The 24,494-nt window shown below is 46.7% G+C and overlaps 2 protein-coding genes across 3 annotated transcripts; one reads left to right on the forward strand and one right to left on the reverse strand.

The window, feature by feature from the left end:
- The first annotated feature begins 548 nt into the window (after nt 1-548).
- On the forward strand, nt 549-8,704 carry PMEL (premelanosome protein). The gene is made up of 11 exons (XM_016214377.2): nt 549-655; nt 3,223-3,333; nt 3,489-3,635; nt 4,328-4,462; nt 4,842-5,003; nt 5,252-5,932; nt 6,933-7,049; nt 7,268-7,352; nt 7,463-7,668; nt 7,768-7,855; nt 8,426-8,704. The coding sequence occupies exons 1-11, from the start codon at nt 586-588 to the stop codon at nt 8,565-8,567; spliced, it is 1,944 nt and encodes a 647-aa protein (XP_016069863.2). The 5' UTR covers nt 549-585; the 3' UTR covers nt 8,568-8,704.
- Nucleotides 8,640-22,595, reverse strand: DGKA (diacylglycerol kinase alpha). 2 transcript variants are annotated; one of them, XM_016214374.2, is made up of 23 exons: nt 22,323-22,595; nt 21,831-21,904; nt 21,370-21,502; nt 21,058-21,132; nt 20,553-20,602; nt 20,123-20,197; nt 19,816-19,935; nt 19,590-19,704; nt 18,965-19,053; nt 18,717-18,836; nt 18,414-18,512; nt 18,154-18,237; nt 17,836-17,909; nt 17,600-17,674; nt 17,117-17,202; nt 16,937-17,026; nt 10,953-11,113; nt 10,647-10,711; nt 10,317-10,407; nt 9,865-10,063; nt 9,634-9,754; nt 9,383-9,443; nt 8,640-9,116 (listed from the first exon to the last, which is right to left on the reverse strand). In XM_016214374.2, the coding sequence occupies exons 1-23, from the start codon at nt 22,384-22,386 to the stop codon at nt 9,033-9,035; spliced, it is 2,205 nt and encodes a 734-aa protein (XP_016069860.1). In that variant the 5' UTR covers nt 22,387-22,595; the 3' UTR covers nt 8,640-9,032. The 2 variants fall into 2 exon arrangements, with proteins under 2 accessions (XP_016069860.1, XP_016069862.1); XM_016214376.2 differs by lacking the exons at nt 20,553-20,602; nt 21,370-21,502; nt 21,831-21,904; nt 22,323-22,595 and having other exon boundaries at nt 8,643-9,116; nt 21,058-21,127.
- Nucleotides 22,596-24,494: the final 1,899 nt, after the last annotated feature.

A 24,494-nucleotide genomic window follows, 5' to 3' on the forward strand; every position in this document is an offset into this window, starting at 1 on the left:
AACACCTTTTTCTAAGTACATGATTTAGGCTCAAATTTCCTCCCTGTGTCCTGAGTCTGTAGGAATGTCCTGATCTCACTGTTTTCACAACCCTTAGGGAAAATGTATATCGATCTAAGATTAAACTCCACCTGGCCCGGGGGGGGGGCCTCCTTTGAAAAGCAGGACGCTGGGAATCTCATTGTAAGGGTTTCCTGGGCGTCCAAGGAGTTTTAGCGTCAGCCTCTCAGCCTACCCTGACACTGTCTCTCTCTCTGTTTTTGGATATAGGGTCTCTGTTTGTGTCTTTTTGAGAGGTCCTGGTTTGAATCAAACAACAAATTGATTCCTCTCCCATGATGAATTGCGTATGTCGGGTAGGTGTTATGTAGCTGCCCTTCAGTCAATTATTTCTCAGTCAAGGTGACAATGACCCATGTCCAGGGACCAGGATCCCTTGACAGTTCTGCCTTTCTCCAGTCCTCCTGCCCCTCCCAGACCTTCCCTGAAGGGAGAGGAGGAAGGGCTATGCAAATGAGCACCCCTCTCTTATATAGGGGCTTGTCCCAGCCCCCAAGAGCCTTTGGTTGCTGGAAGGAAGACAGGATGGATCCCTTAAAATGCCTTCTCCATGTGGCTGTAATGGGTGCTCTTCTGGCTCTGGGAGCCACAGAAGGTGAGTGTGGGGCGTGTGGATATGAAGAAGTGTGAATTTGGGTTTGCACACCTGCTCTGGTTTTTTCCCTCCTAATGGGAGATACCAGCAACACTTCAGGCTTCTGGCACCCATTTGATTTAGTGAGGACATGGGAACCTGAACTCCCTCCCCACATGGAGATTTGGGACTGAAACTGAAAATAATCCCATCTTCTTGGAAGGGCGAGAGGATGGTGGATCTTCCTGGCCATAATTCTGGGGAACCCTGGGCAGCGAGCTGGAGCAGGGGCTCCAAGGGGGTGAAATGAGTGAGAGGTTCTTTTAGGCGATGTCTCAGGCACTTGTGATAGGGTATTTAAGGTGAGGAATAAGAGAATGTGGCATTGGATAAAAAGGGTAAGGAGGCACCACCAAACCTCTTAAGGGTGGGGATGGGTGAACACAGCCCAGGCTTTTGTCCTGGGGATGGAAAAGAGAGGCAGAGGGGTCTCAGCTGAGCATCACATGAAAGGGCTCTGGGGGATTGGAGCCTCGTGACAGGAGCAAGGGGTGGGGGTGAGGAGTGGTGAGAGGATCTGGAATGTCCTATGGGGCTCTGAGGAGGGAGGGTTGGGAGTGGAGAAAGAATAGGGCATCTTATGATTCTCTTGGTTTTTTAAAAATATATCTTTATTGATTTCAGAGAGAGGAAAGGCGAGGGAGAGAGAGAGATAGAAACATCAATGATGAGGGAATCATTGATTGAGCCCACAACCTGGGCATGTGCCCTGACCGGGAATCAAACCCCGATTGCCTGGATCCCAGGTCGACGCTCAACGGCTGAGCCACGCCCGGCCAGGCATGATTCTCTTGTTCTAATGGTGGGATGCTCAATGAAGATTCCAGATCCTCCCCCACCAGAATCGACTAATTTTCCAGTACAAATTAGAAATGGAGTGAGCATAGTTTCTGCTGTGCTGAAATACATACGTTTCCTCTTTCTCACAGACTTTTTTTTTTAATCCTCATCTGAGGATATTTTTTCCATTGCTTTTCAGAGAGAGTGGGGGAGAGAAACATCAAGGGAGAGAAACATCAATTGGTTGCCTCCTGCACGCACCCTGACTGGGGCCGGGGATTAAGCCTGCAACTGAGATATGTTCCCTTGGCTAGAATCGAACCCAGGACCCTTCAGTCTGCAGGCCAACACTCTAACCACTGAGTCAAACTGGCTAGGGCCTCTTTCTCACAGACTGAGAAAATTCTTCTTGATCTGACTTTCCCCATTCATGCTGCTGTTTTAAGTCTTTTTCTTTTACTGTGTTCTTTAATATAGTCTGGAAACATTCTGTTCATTCTTGTCTACCTGAGACTCTTAAAAGACTGCTTACTTTTTGGAACCGGATTTTTTTTTATATCATAAGAAGTCATTTTTAGATATTAATGAAATTTTATATGGACTGGATTTGATAGTTGTGTCTAGTGTGAAATAATGCTTATTCAATAAAATATTCATTTTTTAAACAGATACATACTGAATTTGTATGGTTAAAATAAAGATGTCTGGGATTAGCTTTTAGAGACTTTAGCTAAAAACAAACAAACAAACAAACAAACAAATAGGAGACTTGACTTGGGATGGAATACACACAATACAATATACAGATGATGTGTTATAGAATTGTACACCTGAAACCTATATAATTTTATTAACCAATAAATTCAATAAAAATAAAAAATAATAAAACAACAACAAAAACAAACAACAATAACAAAGTATAGTAAAAGCAAATGTGGCAAATGTGATAGTTATTGGATCTGGATGAGGCATATAGAGATCCATCATATCCCTTTTTCTCAGACCACTCTCAGTCAGTTGCAATAATTTTGTCTGCTCTGTCCTCAACCCCAACCTCTGCCTACCTCTGATCCATCTTCCTCACTGTTTTCTAGTTATCCTTCTAAAACACAAATCTGATCATATTAAAAAAGATTCTGAAGGGTGAATTTTATGTATGTGAATTATAACTCAACAAAACAAACAAAATCTTCTGAGGTGGCCTTGCCTATAGGGTAAAGGCCAAATTCCTTCACTTGGCACTCAAAGCTCCCGAACCTGCTTTTGGCCTTATCTTTCCCAGTGTGCATCAACCACATTGCTGGTAGTTTCCTATCATGCCATGTGCTTCCATGACTCCATACATGCATCTGCTTATGCTGGGCCTTCTGCCTAGAATGCTTTATCCCACAGGCCAGCTCCTCATTGAAGTCTTTCCTAATCTGCCAGAGGGGAACTACAGTAATCTGTTTAGTCTATCACTTTGTTACATTTCATGCATGTCTGTTATGGCTCATATTAAAAAGTGCCTTGAATTATAGTAATTTATGTATATGTCTATTTCCTATACTTTACCTTGAATCCCTTCAGAGCCATGTCTTATTCATTTCTTAAGACCTTTGTACCTAGCATAGTGCCTGGGACATAGTGGGTATTCAGTAAATTAAAATGCACTTTGAATGTGAGAATCAGTGGGGTGACATGGGACAGTATTATCCCCTGAGAAGGGACTGAGTGGTACTAGGGCCCTCATGGTACTTTCCTTTTAGGATCCGTAGACCAGGACTGGCTTGGTGTCCCGAGGCAGTTCAGAACTAAAGCCTGGAACAGGCAGCTCTATCCTGAGTGGACAGAAAACCAGGGGCCTGACTGCTGGAGAGGTGGGAACTTGGCAAATTCTGGGGAGAGCATGGTGGGAATGGGGTGGGGAGAGGAGTAGGAACTGGGTTGAATGTAGTTTGGAAAGAGAAGAGGGGGAAAGGTATATGGGGAAGGGAAGCCAAGGAGTCCCAGCTAATGCAACTCCCCTTTCCAGGTGGCCCAGTGTCCTTGAAGGTCAGGAATGATGGGCCTACGCTGGTTGGGGCAAATGTCTCCTTCTCTATTACCCTGCACTTCCCTGAAAGCCAAAAGGTGCTGCCAGATGGGCAGGTCATCTGGGCCAATGACACCACTGTCAACGGTGAGTACCTCTCTATTCCAGGCCCTCATTCCTAGGGCTCAGATTCCCTGGTATCCCCAGTGAGCTCAAGGAATACCCCCTCCCCCCTCTACTTTTTTAAAAAACAAATTATATATGTAATGCATATTCATTGTAGAAAAATTTGAAAACAAAAATAAAATGAAAAAAGATTATAGTCCCCCAAATGGGGGACAGAAGACCCATTGGACCTAGAAGTTGGATGGACTTAGATTTAAACTTGTTTCTAGTATGTGACCCTGGGCAAATTACTTGTTTTTTGTTTCCATACGCTTATCCATAGAATTGGAATGATAGCTCCCATGAAAGGTTGCTGTAAGGACTAAAATGTGATAATATGTAAAGAATTTAGCACAAAGCCTGGCCTATAGTAAAGGCTCAGTAAATGTTAGCTGGTGCTGTTATTTTTACTTTTATCCTGCTCGCTAGAGCAAATCTCTCTAAACATCTTGACATATGGCCTTCCAGTCTCTTTTCTATATAAGTATATACATATGAATCTTTAACTGTAGTTTCCATTCTTCCCACTACCACCCCAAATGGCTTATACTAAGGGGAATATACTTTGCATCTGGGGAGTGTTCCTGCAGCACCTCTCTGAGAGCCATGTTAGGGGTTTTGGTGTACAGAAAGGAGTGCCAGGGTTTGAAGGTGACTCTCTATCTACCTTTCAGGGAGCCAGGTGTGGGGAGGACAGCCCGTGTATCCCCAGGAACCTGATGATACCTGCATCTTCCCTGATGGGGGGGCCTGCCCATCTGGCCCTTGGTCTCAGAGGAGAAGATTTGTTTATGTCTGGAAGACCTGGGGTGAGGGACTCCCTGCTCTGGCCTGTCATCCACAGTTGGATTCACCTCTTTCTACCTGATTCTCTTTCCTTTTGGTCCCACCCTTTAAGCTCCATGAGTTCCTTAATTATTTTCCCCATGGCTCCTTCCTCTTCCATAGCACCTAGCCCCCTCCAACTCTGTTATAGTTCTTTCTGGGAGCCCTTCCCCAATTATAGTCCCATTCCATGGAACCACTCATTAGGGTGCCTTTCCTGGTCCCCATATCACAACCTTCCAAATACCATCTAAAATTACCATCCTAAATACATCTGACCTTCCTTCCCTGGTGCCATCTCTAATCAGTCTTCTTTGACCAGTAACCCCCACCCCTTCCTGCTTTTCTTTCCAAAACCCTCAGGCCAATACTGGCAAGTTCTAGGGGGCCCGGTGTCTGGGCTGAGCATTGGAACAGGCACAGCAGTACTGGGCACACACACCATGGAAGTAACTGTCTACCGTCGCCAGGGGTCTGAGAGCTACATGCCCATCGGTCACTCCAGCTTAGCCTTCACCATTACTGGTAAGGATTTAGGAAGGGAAAGGCCAACCCTATGGGAAGAAAAGAAGGTAGAGAGGCTTGGCTGGACTGGAAGGGGAAAGGGGAAATGGTGTGTAATCTTAAAGGGACAGAACCAGGAAAACCTGGGTAAAGAAATATGGGGCTTGGAGCCAGTGAAGGGACAATCAGCTTGGAGTTGGAGGGTGTGGCTGTGAAAGGAGAAGCTGCGGCCCAAGTGTGGTTCTTACCTTTTCTGGTTTCAATCCCAGACCAGGTGCCCTTCTCTGTGAGCGTATCCCAGCTGCAGGCCTTGGATGGAGAGAATAAGCACTTCCTGAGAAACCAACCTCTCATCTTTGCACTCCAGCTCCATGACCCCAGTGGCTATTTGTCTGGGGCTGACCTTTCCTACACCTGGGACTTTGGAGACAGTACTGGGACCTTGATCTCTCGGGCACTTGTAGTCACTCACACTTACCTAGAGTCTGGTACAGTCACTCCCCGGGTGGTGCTTCAGGCTGCTATTCCTCTCACCTCCTGTGGCTCCTCTCCAGTTCCAGGCACCACAGATGGGCTTGTGCCAACTGAAGAGGCCCCTGGCACCACAGCTGGGCTAGTGCCTACAGCAGAAGTTGTAGGTACTACACCCAGTCAGGTTCAAACTGCAGAGTCCTCTGGAACCACAGCTGTGCAGGTGCCAACCACAGAGGTCATAGGTACTACACCTGTGCAAGTGCCAACTGCAGAGGGCATAGTTACCACACTTGCAGAGATGCCAACTACAGAGACTATAGGTTCGACCCCTGAAGTGTCAACTGCAGAGCCCTCTGAAACCACAGTTGTTCAGGTAACAACTACAGAGTTGGTGGAGACCACAGCAGGAGAGGAACCCACACCTGGGCCTGAGGGTCCAGATGCCAGCCCGTTCATGCCTACAGAAGGTATGACAGGTAAGAGGACCAGTGTGAATGAGGCTTGTTGAGTGGGGCATTTGTTATTAAAGACCTGAAAGACTTACCCAGGACCCAGATGTTACCCAATCCTTTGCTAATAATGGAGTCCCCTCAGAGGCTCACTGGTTTTAAAGCCCTCAAGTCTCTCTTAATGCCATGGAATAGATGTGGAGGTCAGGAAGTCAGGGCCTTTCCCTGGGACCTGGGGAGGGAGTTTGTTGCTTCTCTATCCCTGAGGAGAGTGGAGCTGTTCCCTGAGGGGCAAGCCAGGGAACAGACTGTGGTCATTTACATAATAGTTATATCTCATTTTCTGTTCAAGCATAAATGCATAGAAATCTTTTCCAGATTCTTACACCATTTCCCACCCCTGGATTTTCCTCCCAAAGCAGATCAGTCTGGAATTATGGTAGGAACGCTTTCATAAAATGGAAGAATGAGATAGTGACACTTTGATGAGTTAACATACATTGAGTGTCCAGCCCAGGACCTGGTACAGTGTAGGGCATGATAAACATTTATGATACTTTAAAACTCCAACTCTAGCCCGGCCAGGCGTGGCTCAGTGGTTGAGCGTCAACCTACGATCCAGGCGATGGGGGTTTGATTCTCGGTCAGGGCACATGCCCAGGTTGCGGGCTCGATCCCTAGTTGGGGGTGTGCAGGAGGCAGCCGATCAATGACTCTCTCATCATTGATGTTTCTATTTCTCTCTCTCCCTCTCCTTTCCTCTCTCTGAAATCAATAAAGATATATTTTAAAAAATACATTAAGAAAAAATAAAACTCCAACTCTATCCCTATCTGTGAAACTCTGGGCAGTAATTTCTCCTTTAGGCCTCAATTTCCTTATCTGTACAATGAGATTTCCCAGGTCTTGTCTAATACCAAGCCTGGATCCAGTAGCTCTGGCTCTACCTGGGAACATGCCTGCTTGGCTGCTGTTTCCAGGTGAGTCATTTGTCTGTTGACTTTACCCTTCCATCTTCTCCTGCCAGGCTCCCAGGGCCCCCTGCTGGATGATACAGCCACCTTAATCCTTGTGAAGAGACAAGCCCCCTTGGATTGTGTTCTGTATCGATATGGCTCCTTTTCCCTCACAATGGACATTGTCCGTGAGTCTTGCCTACTGTGGGGGCTGACGGAGGGAGGCATGTGCTACCTCAGGCTGCCAGTGGAAGTTACTCACCTGGGGAAGAACAACGAAATCCCAGGGTTTTCATTTGAAGACATGGGGATGGGGTTGGGAAAGCAGCTTAGGGATTTCCTGTCTATGAGCCTTTGGGGAGTCCTGGTAGAGGAATCCCAGACTTCAAATCTTGCAACTTTGCAGAGGGTATTGAGAGTGCTGAGATCCTGCAGGCTGTGCCATCCAGTGAAGGGGATGCATTTGAGCTGACTGTGTCTTGTCAAGGCGGGTGAGTACCCCACTGGTGGCCCTGAGAACTCCTGGGTTGACTGTTAACCTGCTCTCTGGTGTCAAGTGTTCCCTCCCAGACCCCCTGACATAAGATGACACCTCTCCCAGGCTGCCCGAGGAAGCCTGTATGGACATCTCATCGCCAGGGTGCCAGCCCCCTACCCAGCGGCTGTGTCAGCCTGTGCCACCTAGCCCAGCTTGCCAGCTGGTTCTGCACCAGGCACTGAAGGGAGGCTCAGGGACTTACTGCCTCAATGTATCTTTGGCTGATGCAAACAGCCTGGCAATGGTCAGCACCCAGCTTGTCATGCCTGGTAGGTACTTGGACAAGAGCAGGGATGAAGAAGGGGAGTGGGCAGAGGCTATCTGGCAGGGAGCAGACACTGAAGCAGGGCCTGGGATTCTACTCACAGGTCAAGAAGCAGACCTTGGGCAGGCTCCCCTGTTCATGGGCATTTTGCTGGTATTGATGGCTATGGTGCTTGCATCCCTGGTATACAGGTGAGAACCCCACCATCCAGGTCACACTCCCTTATTCCTTATTACCACTACTCACTCTTCCTCAAGGGGAAATATGGTGTCCAGGAAAGAGCCCAGATTTGGAAGTTAAACAAGTGTGGGCTGCAGTCTTGCTGGTGGGATCTTTCCTGCGTTCTGAACCTCTGAAAAGTAGGAAAACTAACACCTGTCCTGGGGGCTGTTATCAGATTAGAGACAATGTGGATAAAGCACCTGGTTCTGAAGCAAGAATGCAATAAATGATGATATCGATGACTATTGTTATTAGCAATATCAAGAGTGGAGGAGGTTGGGTGAACTGAGTTCTCTACCTCTGAAAAGGGCGGATCCCCAGGCCTGGAGTCCTCAAAGCAAGGAAGCTCGTGGGGGGGGGGGGGGAATGGACAGAGGTTACCATAGAAACAAGAGAGGATGAACCCTGTTGGTGAGGAGAAGAGTAGGGAGTAAAGATCAAGGCCAAGTAAACCTGGGATATGGGTGTGTCCTTTGGAGAAGCACAGACAGGCTACCCTTGTCCACTGCTAACCAGTTTCCTCCTCCTCCCAATATCAGGCGCAGACTTATGAAGCGGGGCTCTGCTGTCTCCCTTCCCCAGCTGCCACACGGTAGCACCCACTGGCTGCGTTTGCCCCGGGTCTTCCGCTCTTGCTCCATTGGTGAGAGCAGGCCCCTCCTCAGCGGGCAGCAGGTCTGAGTACTCACATGTGATGCCATGATTTACCCAGGGTGGACAGCAATGCCTATCTTTTCTCCAGCCTCCACTTGGAAACTGCCATTACATGAAATAAATACTTAGAACCTGATGCTGTTTTTTTCTTGCTTCTTGGGAGAATCTATGTCATTTATAGAGTGAAGGTATAAAGGAAGGAGGTATACCACTCATTTAACAGATATCCCAGGGAGGGGGGAAAAAGTCATTTTATTCAGATGAGGCACTTTCAATGTATGTGTTTGTGGTGTGTGTGTGTGTGTGTGTGTGTGTGCGCGCGCGCGCACATATGCATGGGGAATAGTGGAGGTGGTGCAGGATAATAAATACTGTGAGGGTGAAGGAACACTGCCCTGAGCTGGCAGGAGGGTGTGGCAGAGTATACACAGCCTGTGGAGTAGAGTCCAGGGAGGTGGGTTCAAGGCTGGCTTGAAGGCTGAGGTGTCCCTCTCAACACAAGAAGCCAAAGAAATTGGAGGAGCGGGGGGGTGGGCCCACAAGCATGGGCATCTGGTTCCTGTGGGTGATCTTGATCTGGAAGGGAAGAAGGCATATTCAGATGCAGAGCCTGGTGCCTTGGAGCTGGAACAGCAAAAACCTGGGGGAAGACCTATGGGTTCAGGGTGGGTTGCCAGGGCCCTAGATAAGTCATAGTAGGACATCCAGGGGCTGAGAAATCAGGATATGAGAGGAATGATGCTCAGGGAAACTTCAGGCAGAAGTAAAGAAGCTATGGAATGCAGATTTAGGACCCATGGGGCCTGAGGGTTCAGTGTTTGGCAAGCACAGGCAATACTCACTGTACAGGGTGTCTGCATCCAGGGTTCTCCATCAATTTGCATGGGAAGGGTTTTTGTGGTGCTGTGGGAGGCCAAGGCAGATTGATGGAGATTTTTTTACCAATCAAATACCAAAACTCAGTTTCTTAGGTTGGCTTTCAGACCCTTTAGTACTGAGATCTCCTAGTACAGCCCCTCCCCACCATTCCCATGACCCTGGTGCTCCCAGCCCCACTCTTGCCCTCAGAGCCCCTGGCCAGAGTTTTCCTTACTGAAAGGTGATCTCAGAGCACTTGGCCAGCCGATGTCCAGCATTCTTGAGCTTGGTATAGATCTGGCCCATCTCAATTGCACCCTCCAGCCCTACTACTTCCAGCCTCTTGTCGCTTAGGTCTGGGAGTAGAAAGTAGTGAGATAGGTTTTTCAGAAACAGGGTGACTTCAAAGAGAGTCACATCTTCCCCTTAGTCCTGCTCACTCAGCTTCCAAAGCTGCTCCTCTCACCTGGGACACTGGTTTTCAGAATGTCAGGGTCGGTGATGACTTTAGCTGCAGAGCCTAAAGCCTGGTTGATCCCATGGATGTCCCCATGTGGTTTCTTGGTATCACCCCAGAGGTTGGAGCCACCATGTGTGCTAGGAATGTTCAGCACTGCAATGCCTTCTAGAGACAGGGTGCTCAGGTCCAGCGGTTTCCCACAGATCTGAGGGTAGGAGAAAACAGATCCTTACTTCACGACATAATCACCAAATGACAAATTGGGATTTTGAATTTTGCAAGGGATGGAGGGAAATAGAGACTGGTGTATCTTGAGAATTTGGGAACTCAAAATTGGAGAGCTGGGAGGTCAAAGCAGAGGTTCAAGAATATGGGAAGTTCTTGAGGGTACCTGTGGAGGGAGAAACTAAGAAATAAAAAGCTGAAAAGGACATAGGGATAGGTCTCATTATACCCACCTCAACTGTCAAAGACTCTTCCAGCTTTTTGCATGTTGAGAAGATGGATTCAGATGTAGCAAATTCGAAATACCATAGCTTGTTCTTCATTCTGTGTCAGCCCCAATACAAGGCCCAGTAGGGAGAGGACAAATTACGCAGTTGGCAGGGGTAGGTTAAGTAACAAGAAAGGGCATCAACCTCCTGCCTCCAGTCCCATGCAGAACAGGGTACCTTTGGGTTAAGGGGTTTCCTAGAAGTGTCACTTCTCATATAAGTACTCTGGTCACACTTGGCCACAACCTGGTCCCTGCCACGGTGTATACCCAACCCACCCCCACTTTCCCTCACCTGCTGTTGAACTTCTCAGGATATTTTTCTCTCATGATGTGGAATCGGTGAGCAATAGAGGCATCCTGGGGAGTTCAGGGCATGTAAGATCAGAGGCCTACCTCCTCTCAGAACAGAACTTTCTTTAACTCCCCCATTTGGGATCAGTATGTCTTATGTCTTTTTCTTGCAACTCATGTCACTGGGCCCCACCCCCAATTTTCCTGTGTGCAACTCCCTTAATCCATACCTTCCCAGTCTGCCCTCCTCCAGCCTGTGCCTGCTTAACCCCTACTTCCTCCCTTCCCACATGCCCACTCCACTGACCACACCAATGGAGAAGTAGTTATTGATGATCTGAAAAGGGACTGGGTCACTCTTTTCTTCAGTTTGTTGGGGTATCACCTCCACAGACCATCGATCCATATGTACCACCTTACTCATCTCTACATCCTTGAGGATCTTCCCCAAATTCTGTCCTTCATACCCTAGGGATGGGGGAGAAGACAGGTTAGCACCGAGCCCCAGGTCCCAGAAGGGCCTCCTCTTAGCTCCCAGCTCTACAAATTCCCAGGGATCCTCTGCCCTGGTTCTGTAGACCTTTCCAGCCTTGCCAGTGAAAGGGCAGGGTGCTTTGACATGGTTCCCATGGACCAATCTCCTGTGGACCTTGCTGACCCTTTTCTCCACACTGTCATGGAGGATGAATGTTCCCAATGTGTATAAGCATCTAACAATAATGCCAAAGTTCATCTGGAAGGCTAGAGAAAATAGCCAGAAAATTTTTAAAATGAGTGATGAATGGGGATAATTCTCTCTCTCTTTCTCTTGCCCCTCCCTCTCTCTTTCCCTGGCACTTTCTCTCCTTATCCTACCAGATGGAACACAGTATAAAGCAATGGTGTCTAAACAGTGTGATATAGTGAGTAGACTAAAAAGTAAAGAACAGAGTGCCCAGAAACAAGATCAAGTATATATGAGAATTTAGTATATGACATTTGAAATAAGTAGGGAAAAGATAGATTAGTCAATAAATGGTGCTGGGCGTAAAAGTGACTCCTATACCAAAATAAATTCAAGATGCGTCTAAGAATTTAAATGTAAAAGAATGAAGCAGAATTTGTACTAGAAGAAAACACAAGTGAATGTTTTAACAATCTTTGAGGGAAAAGGCCTTTCTAAAGCATAATACAAAGCCAGGAGCCAAAAGAGGGAAAGACTAACACCATTACATTAAAATTAAAAACTTCTGTATGGTTAAGTAAATAATACACTTTTTAAAAAAAGACAAAATAGAAACTGGGAAAAATTTTTTGCAACACATACAACATATTAACTTCCTCAACATTCAAAAAAAGCTTACAAATTACTGTATTTATAATGTCAATAGAAAAATGGGCAAATAACCCAAACAAGCCAATCACAGAAGAAGAAATACAAATGGTCAATATGCATAGTAAAGATGCTTAATATTATTAATAATATAAAAATTTTAAAAATTCAAATAATTAGTAACATTTTGTCGCCTATCAGATTGACAAAGTATAAAGAGATGAAGGAAATCAAGTGTTAAAGAGGTTATGAATAAACTGCCACTCTCATTTGCCGTTAGTTGGAGCATATACTGGTACTTCATTTTTGGAAGGCAATTTGGCAATTTTAAAAAATGCTTTTATTGCCCAGCCAGGCGTGGCTCAGCGGTTGAGTGTCGACCTAGGATCAGGCAATTGGGGTTCGATTCCTGGTCAGGGCACATGCCCAGGTTGTGGGCTCAACCAATGACTCTCTCATCATTGATGTTTCTATCTCTCTCTCCCTCTCCCCTTCCTCTCTCTAAAATAAAAACATATTAAAAAAAAATAAAGAAAATAACTAATTAAATGTAAAATCTTTATACTCTTTGAGCCAGCAACCTCACTTCTTGAAATCTCTCCTAGAGAAATTCTCACATCTGTGTGCAGACATAGACGAGCAAGGGTGTTCACTGCAGCATCGTTTGTAATAAAAGACTGAATGCTACCCAAATGTTTATCAATAGGGAACTAGTTAAATAAATTATGACAGGCCCTTTCCCTCCTGGGAGCACGCCCATGCCTTTCTTCCCCTAGAGACATGTGTCTCCTAAACTCTAACAGTCCCCACAAGACTTGCAACCAGGGGAGCAATGGGCAGCAGTTGCTTCTCCCAGGCTAACCCCCTTTTCTCCAAGACCCCCTTTTCTCTGACTTTCCAGTGAGCCAAAGCAGCCCTGCCTAGGCTCTCTCCTGTTGCTTCTTCTATCCTAAGTCCTTCCTTGTTTCACTGTCCCCAGCTTTAATAAAGTCTCAAAATCAAAACAAATAAATAAATAAATGATACAGTCCCACAAGGTTATGCTACTCAGTAATAAAAAGAGTGAGGTAAACCTGAATGTATTGAAATATAATGATAACCAAGATGAACTGCTTAGTTAAAAAAAAAAAAGAAAACCATCTGTAAAATGACCTTGTCGTTTAAATATGGATGAGTATGTGTCTAGAAAGAAAACCATGGAGAAATAGACTCCAGAAAGTCAGGGAATAGATTATAGGGAAATTTCCCTTTCTTGGCATGTATATCTGAAATGTCTGAATTATTTTTTACCACAAGTATGTATTATTTTTGTAATTGGGAAGAAAAAGATTACAAAAATGGGTCTTCACTTCCTCACATTCCATTGATGGTTCAACCAACTGTAATTTGCCTCTCACTGTACCACCCTGCTGAAACTCTTTTGGCAAAGATGGACAGTGATTCCTGCCAAAACCAATAGTATATCTTTAGTTCTTATTTTAACTCATGAAACTACTCACTTGGCTTCTGAAACAGCACTCTCTGAGTTACAGAGGACCCTCTCTGACCGCTCCTTAGTCTCTGTGGTAGGCAGAATAATGGCCCCTCAAAGACGCCCACATTCTAATCTCCAGAATCTGTGAATATGTTGCCTTAAGTGGCAAGAGACTTTGCAGACATGATTACATTAAAGATTTTTTAAATGGGGAGATTATCCTGGATCGTCTGGGTGGGCCCAATGTAATCACAGAGGGAGTCCTTATATAAGTGAAAGAGGAGGGCTCAGAGGGGAGTCCTGGAAGGTGTGACAACAGAAGCAGAGGTTGGAGCAATAACATTGCTGGTTGGAAGTGGGGCCATGAGCTAAGAAATGCAGACGGCCTCTAGAAACTGAAAAAGGCCAGGGATTCTGCCCTAGAGCCTCTAAAAAACCCCACAGCCCTGCCAACACCTTGACTTTAGTGGCACCTATTTTGGACTTCTGATCCTCAGATGGTACATTCGTGTTGTTTTAAGTCATTGTTTGTGGTGATTTGTTATAGCAGAAATAGATCACAAATACAGACTCCATTAATAATTCATCTTCCTCTGCTCAACCCTTAAGTAGGGTGTTTACGAGGACCTTCCTGTCCTCATTCACCTTCTCTTCTTAACTCTTTCCCTGGATGTCGATGACCTCCCAGGAGCAGATAACTCTTGAACATGTATCTTCAGGCCTGACTTCTCTCTTAAATTCTTAACATTGATTTCTAACTATCTACCACACACCTCCACCTGGGTGCTCCACTGACACCTCAGCTCAGCATGTCTAAAAATGAACCTTTCTTCCTTACACTGGTCCTCCTCCTGCATCCTATATCTTAATAATTGCCATTCCATCTGCTCAATCAACAAACCTAGGGAATGTCCTACACCTGTTTCACTTCCTTCTCCACAACCCATTAGTTACCAAATATTGTGGCTTCTACCCACGAACGCCACTGCTGTGGCCTTTGCTTTTGTGTTTGTCAGCTCTTAACTAGATTAACACAGTACTATCCTGTTTCCTTCCTCCACTCTATCTTCCACAGAGCTCCCATATTCCTTCCATCTTTCCCTCTTCACACCTTATGATTTTTTTCAATATCAACACAAATTTTCATTAGTACTGTATTTACATCATCATTTTCATAATTCAGATTGCATAAGCAGAAACTGCTAGGAGAGTCTCATTTGTAGAGCGCACAGGGAAGACTCAAAATACATGATTTCAAAGTGTCTAATATGGTCAATGAAAACAAAGTCAGATGTTGAGGATTTAAAAACTGGCTAAAAATTTTACATTATAATGTGTATTCAGAGTCTTGCCAAGCGTGGCTCAGTGGTTAGAGCATCAGTCTGCACACTGGAGAGTAGAGGGTTCGATTCCCAGTCAAGGGCACATTCCTGGGTTGTAGGTTCGATCCCCGCTCCTAGTCGAGGTGCGTGTGGGAGGCAACCAATCAATCTGTCTCTGTCAATTTGATGCTTTTCTCCCTCCTCTTTCCTCTCTTTCTTTCTTTCCCAAGCTCTCCCCTTCCACTCTCTCTAAAAATCAATGGAAAAAATATCCTCACTCCTTGGGTGAGGAATTAAACAATATATATGTACTCAGAGATATTTCTACTTTCTGCAATAATATTTTATGCATAGAGAGAGTATATTTTATATACATTTTTCATGAGTTTAAAAGTTCCCCATGGTTCAGGGATTGCACATTCAAATGCCTCAGTTGTTAGAAAGGTAAAGTGGATGAGTGACTAGCAGGGAGCCCAGGGGACTGTGATGAACTGAAGAATACATGACCCAATTCTTAGAAATAACAAAAGTCAAAAAATTAAAACACTGCAAGGCAAACGATAGAAATAATTTCTGTGGACTGTTAGCCTGCAATCTCTAGCAGGATAAAGTTAAAAACTCCTTGGCACAGCATTCATGAGTGGACTCTAGTCAACTCAGTCCTCCTTCTCCCCATCCCCCACCTTGCACCTTATGTCCCAGGCACAATGACACACTTCCCTAATGCACCACCACATTGTTTTGTGGCTCCAATGGTTTCACATAATTTCTTCCACCTAAAACGCTTTTCACTCTCCTTAGCAGACCCTTATTCTATAATCTCCTGTGACATCTCAGAGCTGGACTCTGAATCCAACAGCTCAACTCCAAGGCACCTCAAATTCAACCTGACTGGCCTAGCTGGTTTGGCTCAGTGGTTAGAGTGTCGGCTTGCGAACTTAAGGGTACCAGATTCAGTTCCAGCCAAGAGCATATACCTCAGTTGCAGGCTCAATCTCTGGCCATAGTCCAGGTGTGTGCAGGAGGGCATCCAATCTATGTCTCTCTCACATCAATTTTTTTTTCCCTCTCTCTCTCTCCCTTCCACTCTCTCTGAAAAGCAATGAAAAAAGTATCCTCAGGTGAGGATTAAAAAAAAAAAAATTTTGTCAGGCCAGGTGTGGCTCAGCAGTTAAGCATCAACCTATGATCCAGGAGATCACAGTTTGATTCCAGGTCAGGGCACATGCCTGGGTTGCGGGCTCGATCTCGTCAGAGGTGTGCAGGAGGCAGCCGATCAATTATGATTCTCTCATCATTGATGTCTCTCTCTCTCTCCCTCTCCCTTCCTCCTTCTAAAATCAATAAAGAAAATATATATATATATATATATATATTTTTTTTTTTTAAAAGAGAGAAAAAATTCAACCTGACCCACACTGACCTCTTTAACTACCAATACTATCCCTTCAACTCTTTCTCTTTGAACGGAGCAAGAGACTAGAAATGGGAGTGCAGTTAGGAGACTATTAAAATAAACTTGGGAAGAAATTATGATGAATGAATAAATGACCTGATTAATTGGTTCAATGAATGAATGAATCACGGCCAATCTCCCTGATAGTTCCATTACTCAGCATTTAGCTTACATAGTTTTAAAACTATGTTTTTATTGATTTTAGAGAAAAAATAGGGGCCAGGGGGAGACAGAAAGAGAGCAACATTGATTGGCTGCCTCTTGCACACCTCCTACTGGGGATCAAACTGCAACCCAGGCATGTGCCCTGACTGGGAATCAAACCAGCAACCTTTCTGTGCATGGGACGATGCCCAACCAACTGAGCCACACTGGCCAGGGCTAGCTTAGCTCTTAGATAACCTTTCTTATTCCCACATTGTCCTCCCTCCACCCTCATATTCCCTGGTGCTCTGAGCCCTAAGAGTTGGTTGGGAGAAATAGAAGGATATTTTTAGGTTTATAGGGAAGAGAGCCATCACCCCTGACCCTTCTAAATTCAGACTGTGATACTTGCTCCTTCTAAAGCTCTCTTCTTTTGGGACAATCCACTTTGGTACCCACCCATCTGTGTCTCTTCTTCCCCAACCCTTTTTGTACACCAGACACCTAGAAGCTTTCCAGGTGTGTCTTTCCCATCCAACCCAAATCCACCCATCCCCCAAGAAAACAATTTCTAGTCATTTACCTCCTCCCCATCTTAGGCAACGAGCTAAATCATTTCCAGTGCCCAGGGGCAACACAGCAACAGGAGGCACGACAGGCAAGTTGGCTTTGTCTGGGGAGGCAAGTAAGGAGATGGATGGAGGGAGCTAGCTCTGGAAGGCCACTGCCCGAGTACCCTGCCCAGAGCTCTCCCTGCACTGACCAATGGTCTCTAGGATCCAGCCTACTGTGCCATCTCCACCACACACCAAAATCCGGTAATCAGGAACATCTCTGAAGAATCTAAGGCTGAGACAAAAGGTGAGAGAGAAGATGAAGAAGGATAACTGGAATGGGGCTACCCAACTCCTGGACAGGCAGATTACTTCTTTTCTGCACTTTCCTTATAACCCTCTTCTCTTTTGTCAAAAGACTATTTTCTATTAAGGACATTAAAAAAAGTGCAATGCAGATAATTTATAGCCACTCCTCAGTAGTTAAGGAGAAATTGGTATCTCCAACCCCTGAGAGCAGAAGAATGATGAGCCAGAGCACTCAAGAGTGACCCTAGTAAAAGCAGCATTCTGAATTCTGGTTTTGGGGGGCCCCTGGCCCTCCCCTCCCAACATGTACTCTTTCCTACTCTCTTTCAGCATACAGATAGGCAGACACATACACTGTGTTACAGCTCCCAACCTATGCTCACCCTGACTCAGGACCATCCTTTAGGAGGTTGAACACCTGTCGAGGGTTTAGTAGATACTGGAATTTCCAAAGCACCCTGTGTGAAGGAAAAAGGAAAGCTCATGGCAGGGGATGGAGTTTCTGTACCCGATCCTCTTGATGTCCTCCTCAAGGAAAGTCCCCTCCATACACACAGATTCCCAATCTCTGTTTGTCCTCTCCCTCAATCTTAGAAGACCCAGTATTATGTCTTCTCACCTCTCTCCCTGCTTCCCACCACTCTTAGGGTTGACAAAGACCAGAAGTGGGTGGGTGTTAGCAACAGGGTCAATCTGCATGGGGGAAGAAAACAAGGATAAGGAACGCAGCATTTTGTTAGAGTTCAGATGGAGCCTGGAGGCAAGGGCAGACAGCTGTCATTCCCCCAAGATACCTTCCCCCTCCTCTCCTCTACCAGGGCGGGGCTTCTGGAGAGTAAGCACAACTCCCCAGGTTTTCCACTTCATTCCCCCAAGCAGGACTCCAGTGAAGGAAAACTGGCCCCCACCATGAAGCCCAAGCCTCTCAGCCTTATACCCGTAGAGCCTCAAACGTGCTCAAATTTAAATCATCCATGATCTTCTGGTTTGTTTTGCTACTTTTATGCTCCTGTCCGGAGGCCTAGGAAGGGAAGCAAAGAAAGGAAACTGGATTGTGTGTGAATTCCTAAACAGATGAGAGTCTGACTTGAATCCTAAAAGTATAGGCTCTCTGCTCTAAATGGCATTATGTATATGTGTATTTTTAAATGGGGGAAGCACCCTTGTCCCCTCCCAGTTGCTGCCCAAGGGTCTCACCAGGACGCTGGGATAGATGGAAGATGGGGGCAAGATGTGATCCCGGAGCAGCCCACAGTCACACTCATGGCCCATGGCTTGCAGGCAGTCATCGTGGATCTGAAAAACAAGGTGGATATGGAGAGATCATGAGGGAACCCCATCACCTCTCAACTTGGGGGTCTGATACTGAAAAGAGCGCCCTTAGGAACTGTAAGGGATATGTTGTCTGGAAAGGGAAGAGACTAGAGACTAGCAGAGGAGAGACGGCAGTTTAAGCAGTGGCCCCAAGGCAGAGCCTGTAGAGATAGCTCCCGGACTGACCTCTAGGTGGCACCACACACAATGCAGCCCGACTAGACCATGGTAGATCTTGATTTTTTTCTGACAACGGTCGCATCTTCCTGACACACAGCCTCCTCGCACCCAAACATGTGATTGGACCTTGGAGAGAAAGGCAATCCCAGTCTGAGAGGGCCTGAACAAAGACTGGGGAAGGGCTGAGGGTAGCAATGGGACAAGGGCCAGGGCCGGGCTGTGGGCGGTGACGGGGCAGGCATGGGGTCACTCACACCAATGTCCTTCCGAGACTTGGCATAGGTGCTGACTTCACAAGGCAGGGCCTTCATGGCACACTGGTCGTGAACGGTGTACTTACAGACTGGGCAAGGGGGAAGAAGGTCAGAGCCTTAGCCGCAGCCCCTCCCTCTATTTCCTCCTTACCTGGGGGTGAGGTGGGATCACTCCCTGAAACAAGACATATAATCCCTTGCTGTGAGGGTATGTTAGAGAATTAAAATTTGGGGTGGGGGCTCACCTCCAACACCTATGCCTTTTGCTCACTCTTCCCTCTAAAAGAGCAATTGTTACTGCATACCTACCCCCGCTCCATCCACATGCCAATAACTGAGCTGGATGATGCAAAAGAGGTTCAGGTATAACAATAATAATAACTAATTTTTATTTCAGACTTCGTAGGTACATGCATAGGGTGAAGCACTTTTCTTGCATCAACTTATTTAATGTTCACAATTACCTCATTTTCAGTTGAGGAAACAAAGGCTTAACTAGGTCACATAACTAGTCAGTGGCAGAGCTCAGAATTAAAACCCAGATCTCACTAAGTTTTGAGTGCCATGATCCTGCAGAGAGCTGGGCTGCCCCTCTGCTCCCACACTCCCAGACCCCGTCACTCACGGTTACAGCACAGCCCCTGTTTGCCAAGACCAATGCTTGACTCGCACAGGTTGCAGTAAACTGGTCGGGGGAACCTCTTGGGTCTCCACATGTGCTGCCCATTGTCCTTCAGGGTCTAGGAGGGCACAGCAGATATTAGGGAGTGTCTAAGCCCTTAGAGAACCAACGTCTGGCAAGCACAACCCCAGGCAGCTGTCTTAACCATCCTCAAATCTTTCCTACTCACCATCTCCAGACCCAACAGCACTAGCAGTGGCACGGTGGTGGCCCCAGCCCGGAGCCACTCAGCTAAGGAGACAGAGCCACTGCCATCATAGTCAATCTCTTTCATCATTTCCTGAAGAATCTGAATAGAGAATGGGGGAGAGACTTTTGGTGTGAGTGGCCGCTCAGATCTGACACTTCTCCAGGGAGCCCTAGAAGACCCAGCCCAGGCAAGGAAACCAGGCTGCCTCTCAGAGGTGGGGTAAAGTAATTGCAGGACTCACCAGGGAGAAAATACAAGAAGGGATATGAAGGAAGAGCTGCCTTACCGGCCTCAGCTCAGACACATCCCAATCCAGGTATTCAGCCACTCGCATCATCTGTATGATAATTTTGTCCACTTCCTGGGGGCCAAGAGAGTAAGAGCCACAGCCATATCCCACCTCACTACCACCATTCAAACCATTCTCTAGAAATCAGAGTTCCTGAGTTCCACCCCCAGACCCACCTCTCATTCTCAGGTGCCTATGCTAAGTAAATGAGTGTCTATGTGTGTTCACATGTTAGCCCCCAATTCATGTTTCCAGTCTCCTCTTTTAGGGTCAAGAGCTTGGGACCTACTCCCAAATTTAGTCCTAGAGGACTCAACTTCTCCCTCTAGCTTCCTCTGCTTCTTAAGATCCTGGAAGAGTTGGGACAGGAGGGCACAGACAAATGGACACATACTCCCTTGCCCAGCATACAGGTCCCCCAACTCACTGAGCTGTCCAGGATCCCATTTCTGTCCATGTCGTACAGCTTGAAGGTGACTGTGGGGTGTTTTAGGGGGGCCAGGGTCAGTTTGAGAGGGATACCCAAAGAATTCATAACAGAATACAAGGGAAGCAAAGAGTTAGGAAGAAACCCTTTGGATGAATAGCCCAGAGCTTGGGATTGGGACTGAAAAAGGAAACAAAAAGGGAGGGGAAACAAGGCCTGGATCCCATCCTCCATAAATCTGACAGGGGAGGTAGTACACACCTTCTACATCCCAAGAATACCCCAGGCCGCCTACATGAAAATGTACTAGACATAAGAACTGGGGTGACTATGGTGGATGGCATTACATATAAGGAGTCTGGGGGAACAGAGAGAATGGGCCCACTCTCTGGTCCCACCTTTGTCTGGCCCTGTCAGCCTTTAGGAATCCTGAGGGAAGGCAGGCTGGGCAACACCCTCTCCCTTCACCTTTCCTCCCCTCCCCCAGTCCAGAATGGCAACTCACATTCTAGCTTGTCTTCTGGTCGGCCACCCTCCAGAAGGGAAAAATAGCAGGAGACATCACTGAGACATACCACATCTGGTTATGAAAAGTACAGCAAATCTGAGGTTGGGGCTTCCTCCACTCTGGCTCTCCTCTTTTCCTTTGTTTGTCCAAACTCCTCCCTTTCACTTTCCTTCTTCCAGCTCCCAGACCAGCTGCACCAACCTCTACCTCTTGCCCCCAACCCTACCCCCAACATGTGACTCAATTCAACTCTCACCCCAAAACCCATGACTTTTCTTCAGGAGGCCCAGCCCACCTATGTGACCATACCTTTTTTAACAGTCTCTTCTAAGGAGTAACTAGTCTGGAAGGATTGAAACAGTGCCAAGCTTAGGTGACTGGGAACATCATCCACTTCCAGATAGATTTTCAGGAATTGCTGGAATCCCTCATACCCAATCGCCTATGATGAGAGCAACCATTATCCTGGGGAGTCTGCAGGATGGGAGTTGGGGATTGAAGAATTGGGAGTAGTGGGACAGACAGTAAGTGCAGAGCTGAGAAGCATCCAAGGTAGGAGTATGATTTCTTGGGCTGAGTCCTGAATTAGTAAAATCTCTTGCTTTGTCCTAAAGCGATAGCTGCAGTAACAATGAATGTGGGGGTATGTCGAGGGAGGGGAGCATGGGGTGGGCCCAGAATAAACCCTGGAAGTTGGGGATTCCAATGGTGTAGCAAAAACAAAGATGGGAGGAGTTGGTTCAGGAAAAGATTTACCAGCTGCCACTCACATCTTCTTGGACATATTTAGCCATTTCACCATCCTCAAAGAGCTTTAGGACATCACTGACTTTCTTGGTGGAGTCTAAGTTGTGAAGAGAGTGAAAGAAGAGCATTAGTCTGGTTCAGCTCTCCCTGCCGTCTGTGTGTCCCACCCAGACATCCAACAGGAAAAAACATTAAAGTGAGATGAAGAAAGAAGAAATTCTAAAATACACAGAAATACAGAAGAGAAAAACATTTCAGGTTCTCCAAAGTGGTACCCTCTTTCTTCTTCTCTGAGACTTGGAGCAGGGAGTCAAGGTTCAGAGAAGGTGGATGGAGAGCTGAGATCCCAGACATCTCCCATCTCCCTCTTCTCCCTTTCCTAGTCATAGGCACATCTTAGGAGCTCACTGGTTCAAGGCCACTGGGGAAACTGGAGGGTGAGGGGGAAAGAGAAGGAAGAGGAGAGGTTCTTGGGGTAAGGTCTCCAGAACTAAAGGACTGAGAAGAAGACTCACATTCCATGTATTTTTGCAGCTGGGCAAAATCATTGGGGCTTATTAGGCCCCTCTCCTTGGCCATCTTTCTCTTTTTCGCAAGGATGGCCAGAAAGGCAGCTTGGTGGTAGTACTTATGGTGCCTGGTCCTCCGCTTCCAAGGATAGGTCTGGAAGATGACAAGAGCATGTGGCTGAAAGGGCCAGTGGAGTCTCTTTGGTTCTGTCTACTCAGGTAACTCTCTACTCCCACTATTATTTCTGTCTTTTCCTTTTCTCTGAGTGTCTCCCTAAGTCTCTTCCTTTCTTCGTGTTCCTCTCCATATGTCTCTGTCTCTCCCTGACAGAATGTTGTTTGTCTCCGTGTCTGACTCCTCTGTCCCTCTTCCTTTTCTGGATCACTCTCCAGCTCTCAGGTCTGCCCCCCTCCCATCTGTCTCAATTCAGCTCTGACCACCCTCACCTTCGCGCCCCAACCCCCGCTTTCCCAGTGTGTATGTCTTCGTGAGTGTGCCTCTCCCTGCTTCTACCTTTTCTCCCGCCACCCCCAGTCTCCGCAGTCTCTCCCGGGGGGGCCTGTGCTCTCCGTCGCGGATCCTACAGTCCCGGCCCTCGGGGTGGTTCTCACTGCGTTGCCTGCACGCCTTCCAGGCCACGACCCCATTTTGCTCCGCCTCCAGCCTCGGTCCCCAGCCCGGCTCCGCCACCCACTCCCCGAGCCACCCACGCTCCACAACGACCTCTAACGCTTCTGACGCGGCTCAGAGCCAGCTCTGCCCGGTCCCCAGCCCCGGCCCCGCCTCTCCTGCGTCCCGCGCAGCTCGACTGGGGAAGGGGGAGCCCAGGTGCGTGAGATGGGGAGGAGGTAGGGGAATAAGACTGAGCATCTATCTGCCTGGCTTCCCAGTTGTAGCAGGGTTGAGCTGAATGCGGGAATCTCAGATTCTGGGGGCTTCCTTCTACCTTCCTAAGTTAGCTAGCAGTGTTTAGGGAGCCCTAATTTTTAGCTATGGGCCCAGAGACCAGAGAGAACCCATCCCGTGGATCACACTGACCACTGGCCCAGGTAGCAAAAGACAACTTGCCTTGAGGATTCAAAAACAGCAATAACAATATCTCACATTAGTATAGCACAGCATAGTACAGCACCGTTTTGGAGTCAAACAGAATTAGGGTTAGTCATATCTGGGTTCCATTCTTAGCTCTGATACCACTGTGTGACTTGGGCAAATTACATCTGTAAGACGGGGAGAATGATACCTGTCTTTCACAGTTGTGAGGATTGTCAAATGTATAAAAAGTACCAATTATAATGCTCGGCATATAGAAGGCCTGCAAGAAATGGTAGTTATTACTGTACAATTAAAATAAAATTCTATGAGATAAAAAATTATTGGTATAGCCATTCTACAGATGAAGAAACTAGAGCTCCAAGACGTTGGGACTTCCCAAGGCAGGTGATAAATGGAGGAACCAAAGCTTCAACCCAAGAACTGTGTGGCAGGGGCCCCTGCTTGTCTTTCTGTCCTGTTCCACTCTCCTCTTCACACACTGCCTTTTAGTCTCACTGCTCTCCTTCCTGTTCTGCAAGCATACCAACTTCTTCCCTGCTCAGGGCCATGAAACTTACTTACTGTTCTGGAACTTACTTACTTACTTGTCTGCCTGGAACACCCTTCCACACTCTTGGCAGAGCTGACATCTTGCCTGAGCTGAAATGCCAGCTCCTCCAAGAGACCTTCCTCGATCATTCTGTCCTCAAGTAGCCCCCTCCTTTGCACAGCACCTTCCTTTGTTTCTTCTATAGAACTTATCACAACCAGAAATTATCTTGCTAACTTATTTTTTCCTTTTTTTCAAAAATATATCTTTATTGATTTCAGAGAGAGGTAAGGAGAGGGGGAGAGAGAGATAGAAACATAAATGATGAGTCATTGATTGGCTGCCTCCTGCATGCCCCCCACTGGGGATTGAGCGTGCAACCGGGGCATGTGCCCTGACCAGGAATTGATGGACTATCTCCTGGATCATAGGTCAATGCTCAACCGCTGAGCCACGCCGGGTGGGCTTATCTATTTTTTCTTTAAATCATTTTTTCTTTTATTTAAAAATATATATATATATATTGATTTCAGAGAGAGGAAGGAGAGGGGGAGAGAGAAAAAGAAACATCAATGATGAGTCATTGATGAGT

This window comes from Miniopterus natalensis, chromosome 2, assembly GCF_054644295.1.
Source record: "Miniopterus natalensis isolate mMinNat1 chromosome 2, mMinNat1.hap1, whole genome shotgun sequence".
Classification (NCBI taxonomy): Eukaryota; Metazoa; Chordata; class Mammalia; order Chiroptera; family Miniopteridae; genus Miniopterus; species Miniopterus natalensis.

Excerpts from the sequence above, each read along its gene's own strand:
- PMEL (XM_016214377.2), top strand. The coding sequence starts at position 586 with ATGGATCCCTTAAAATGCCTTCTCCATGTGGCTGTAATGGGTGCTCTT. Across the intron at positions 4,463-4,841 it reads TTATGTCTGGAAGACCTGGG|GCCAATACTGGCAAGTTCTA; the intron begins GTGAGGGACTCC and ends CAAAACCCTCAG. Across the intron at positions 7,353-7,462 it reads ACTGTGTCTTGTCAAGGCGG|GCTGCCCGAGGAAGCCTGTA; the intron begins GTGAGTACCCCA and ends CACCTCTCCCAG.
- DGKA (XM_016214374.2), bottom strand. The coding sequence starts at position 22,386 with ATGGCCAAGGAGAGGGGCCTAATAAGCCCCAATGATTTTGCCCAGCTG. Across the intron at positions 18,513-18,716 it reads GTGTGTGGTGCCACCTAGAG|ATCCACGATGACTGCCTGCA; the intron begins GTCAGTCCGGGA and ends CTTGTTTTTCAG. Across the intron at positions 17,910-18,153 it reads GCACGTTTGAGGCTCTACGG|ATTGACCCTGTTGCTAACAC; the intron begins GTATAAGGCTGA and ends TCCCCCATGCAG.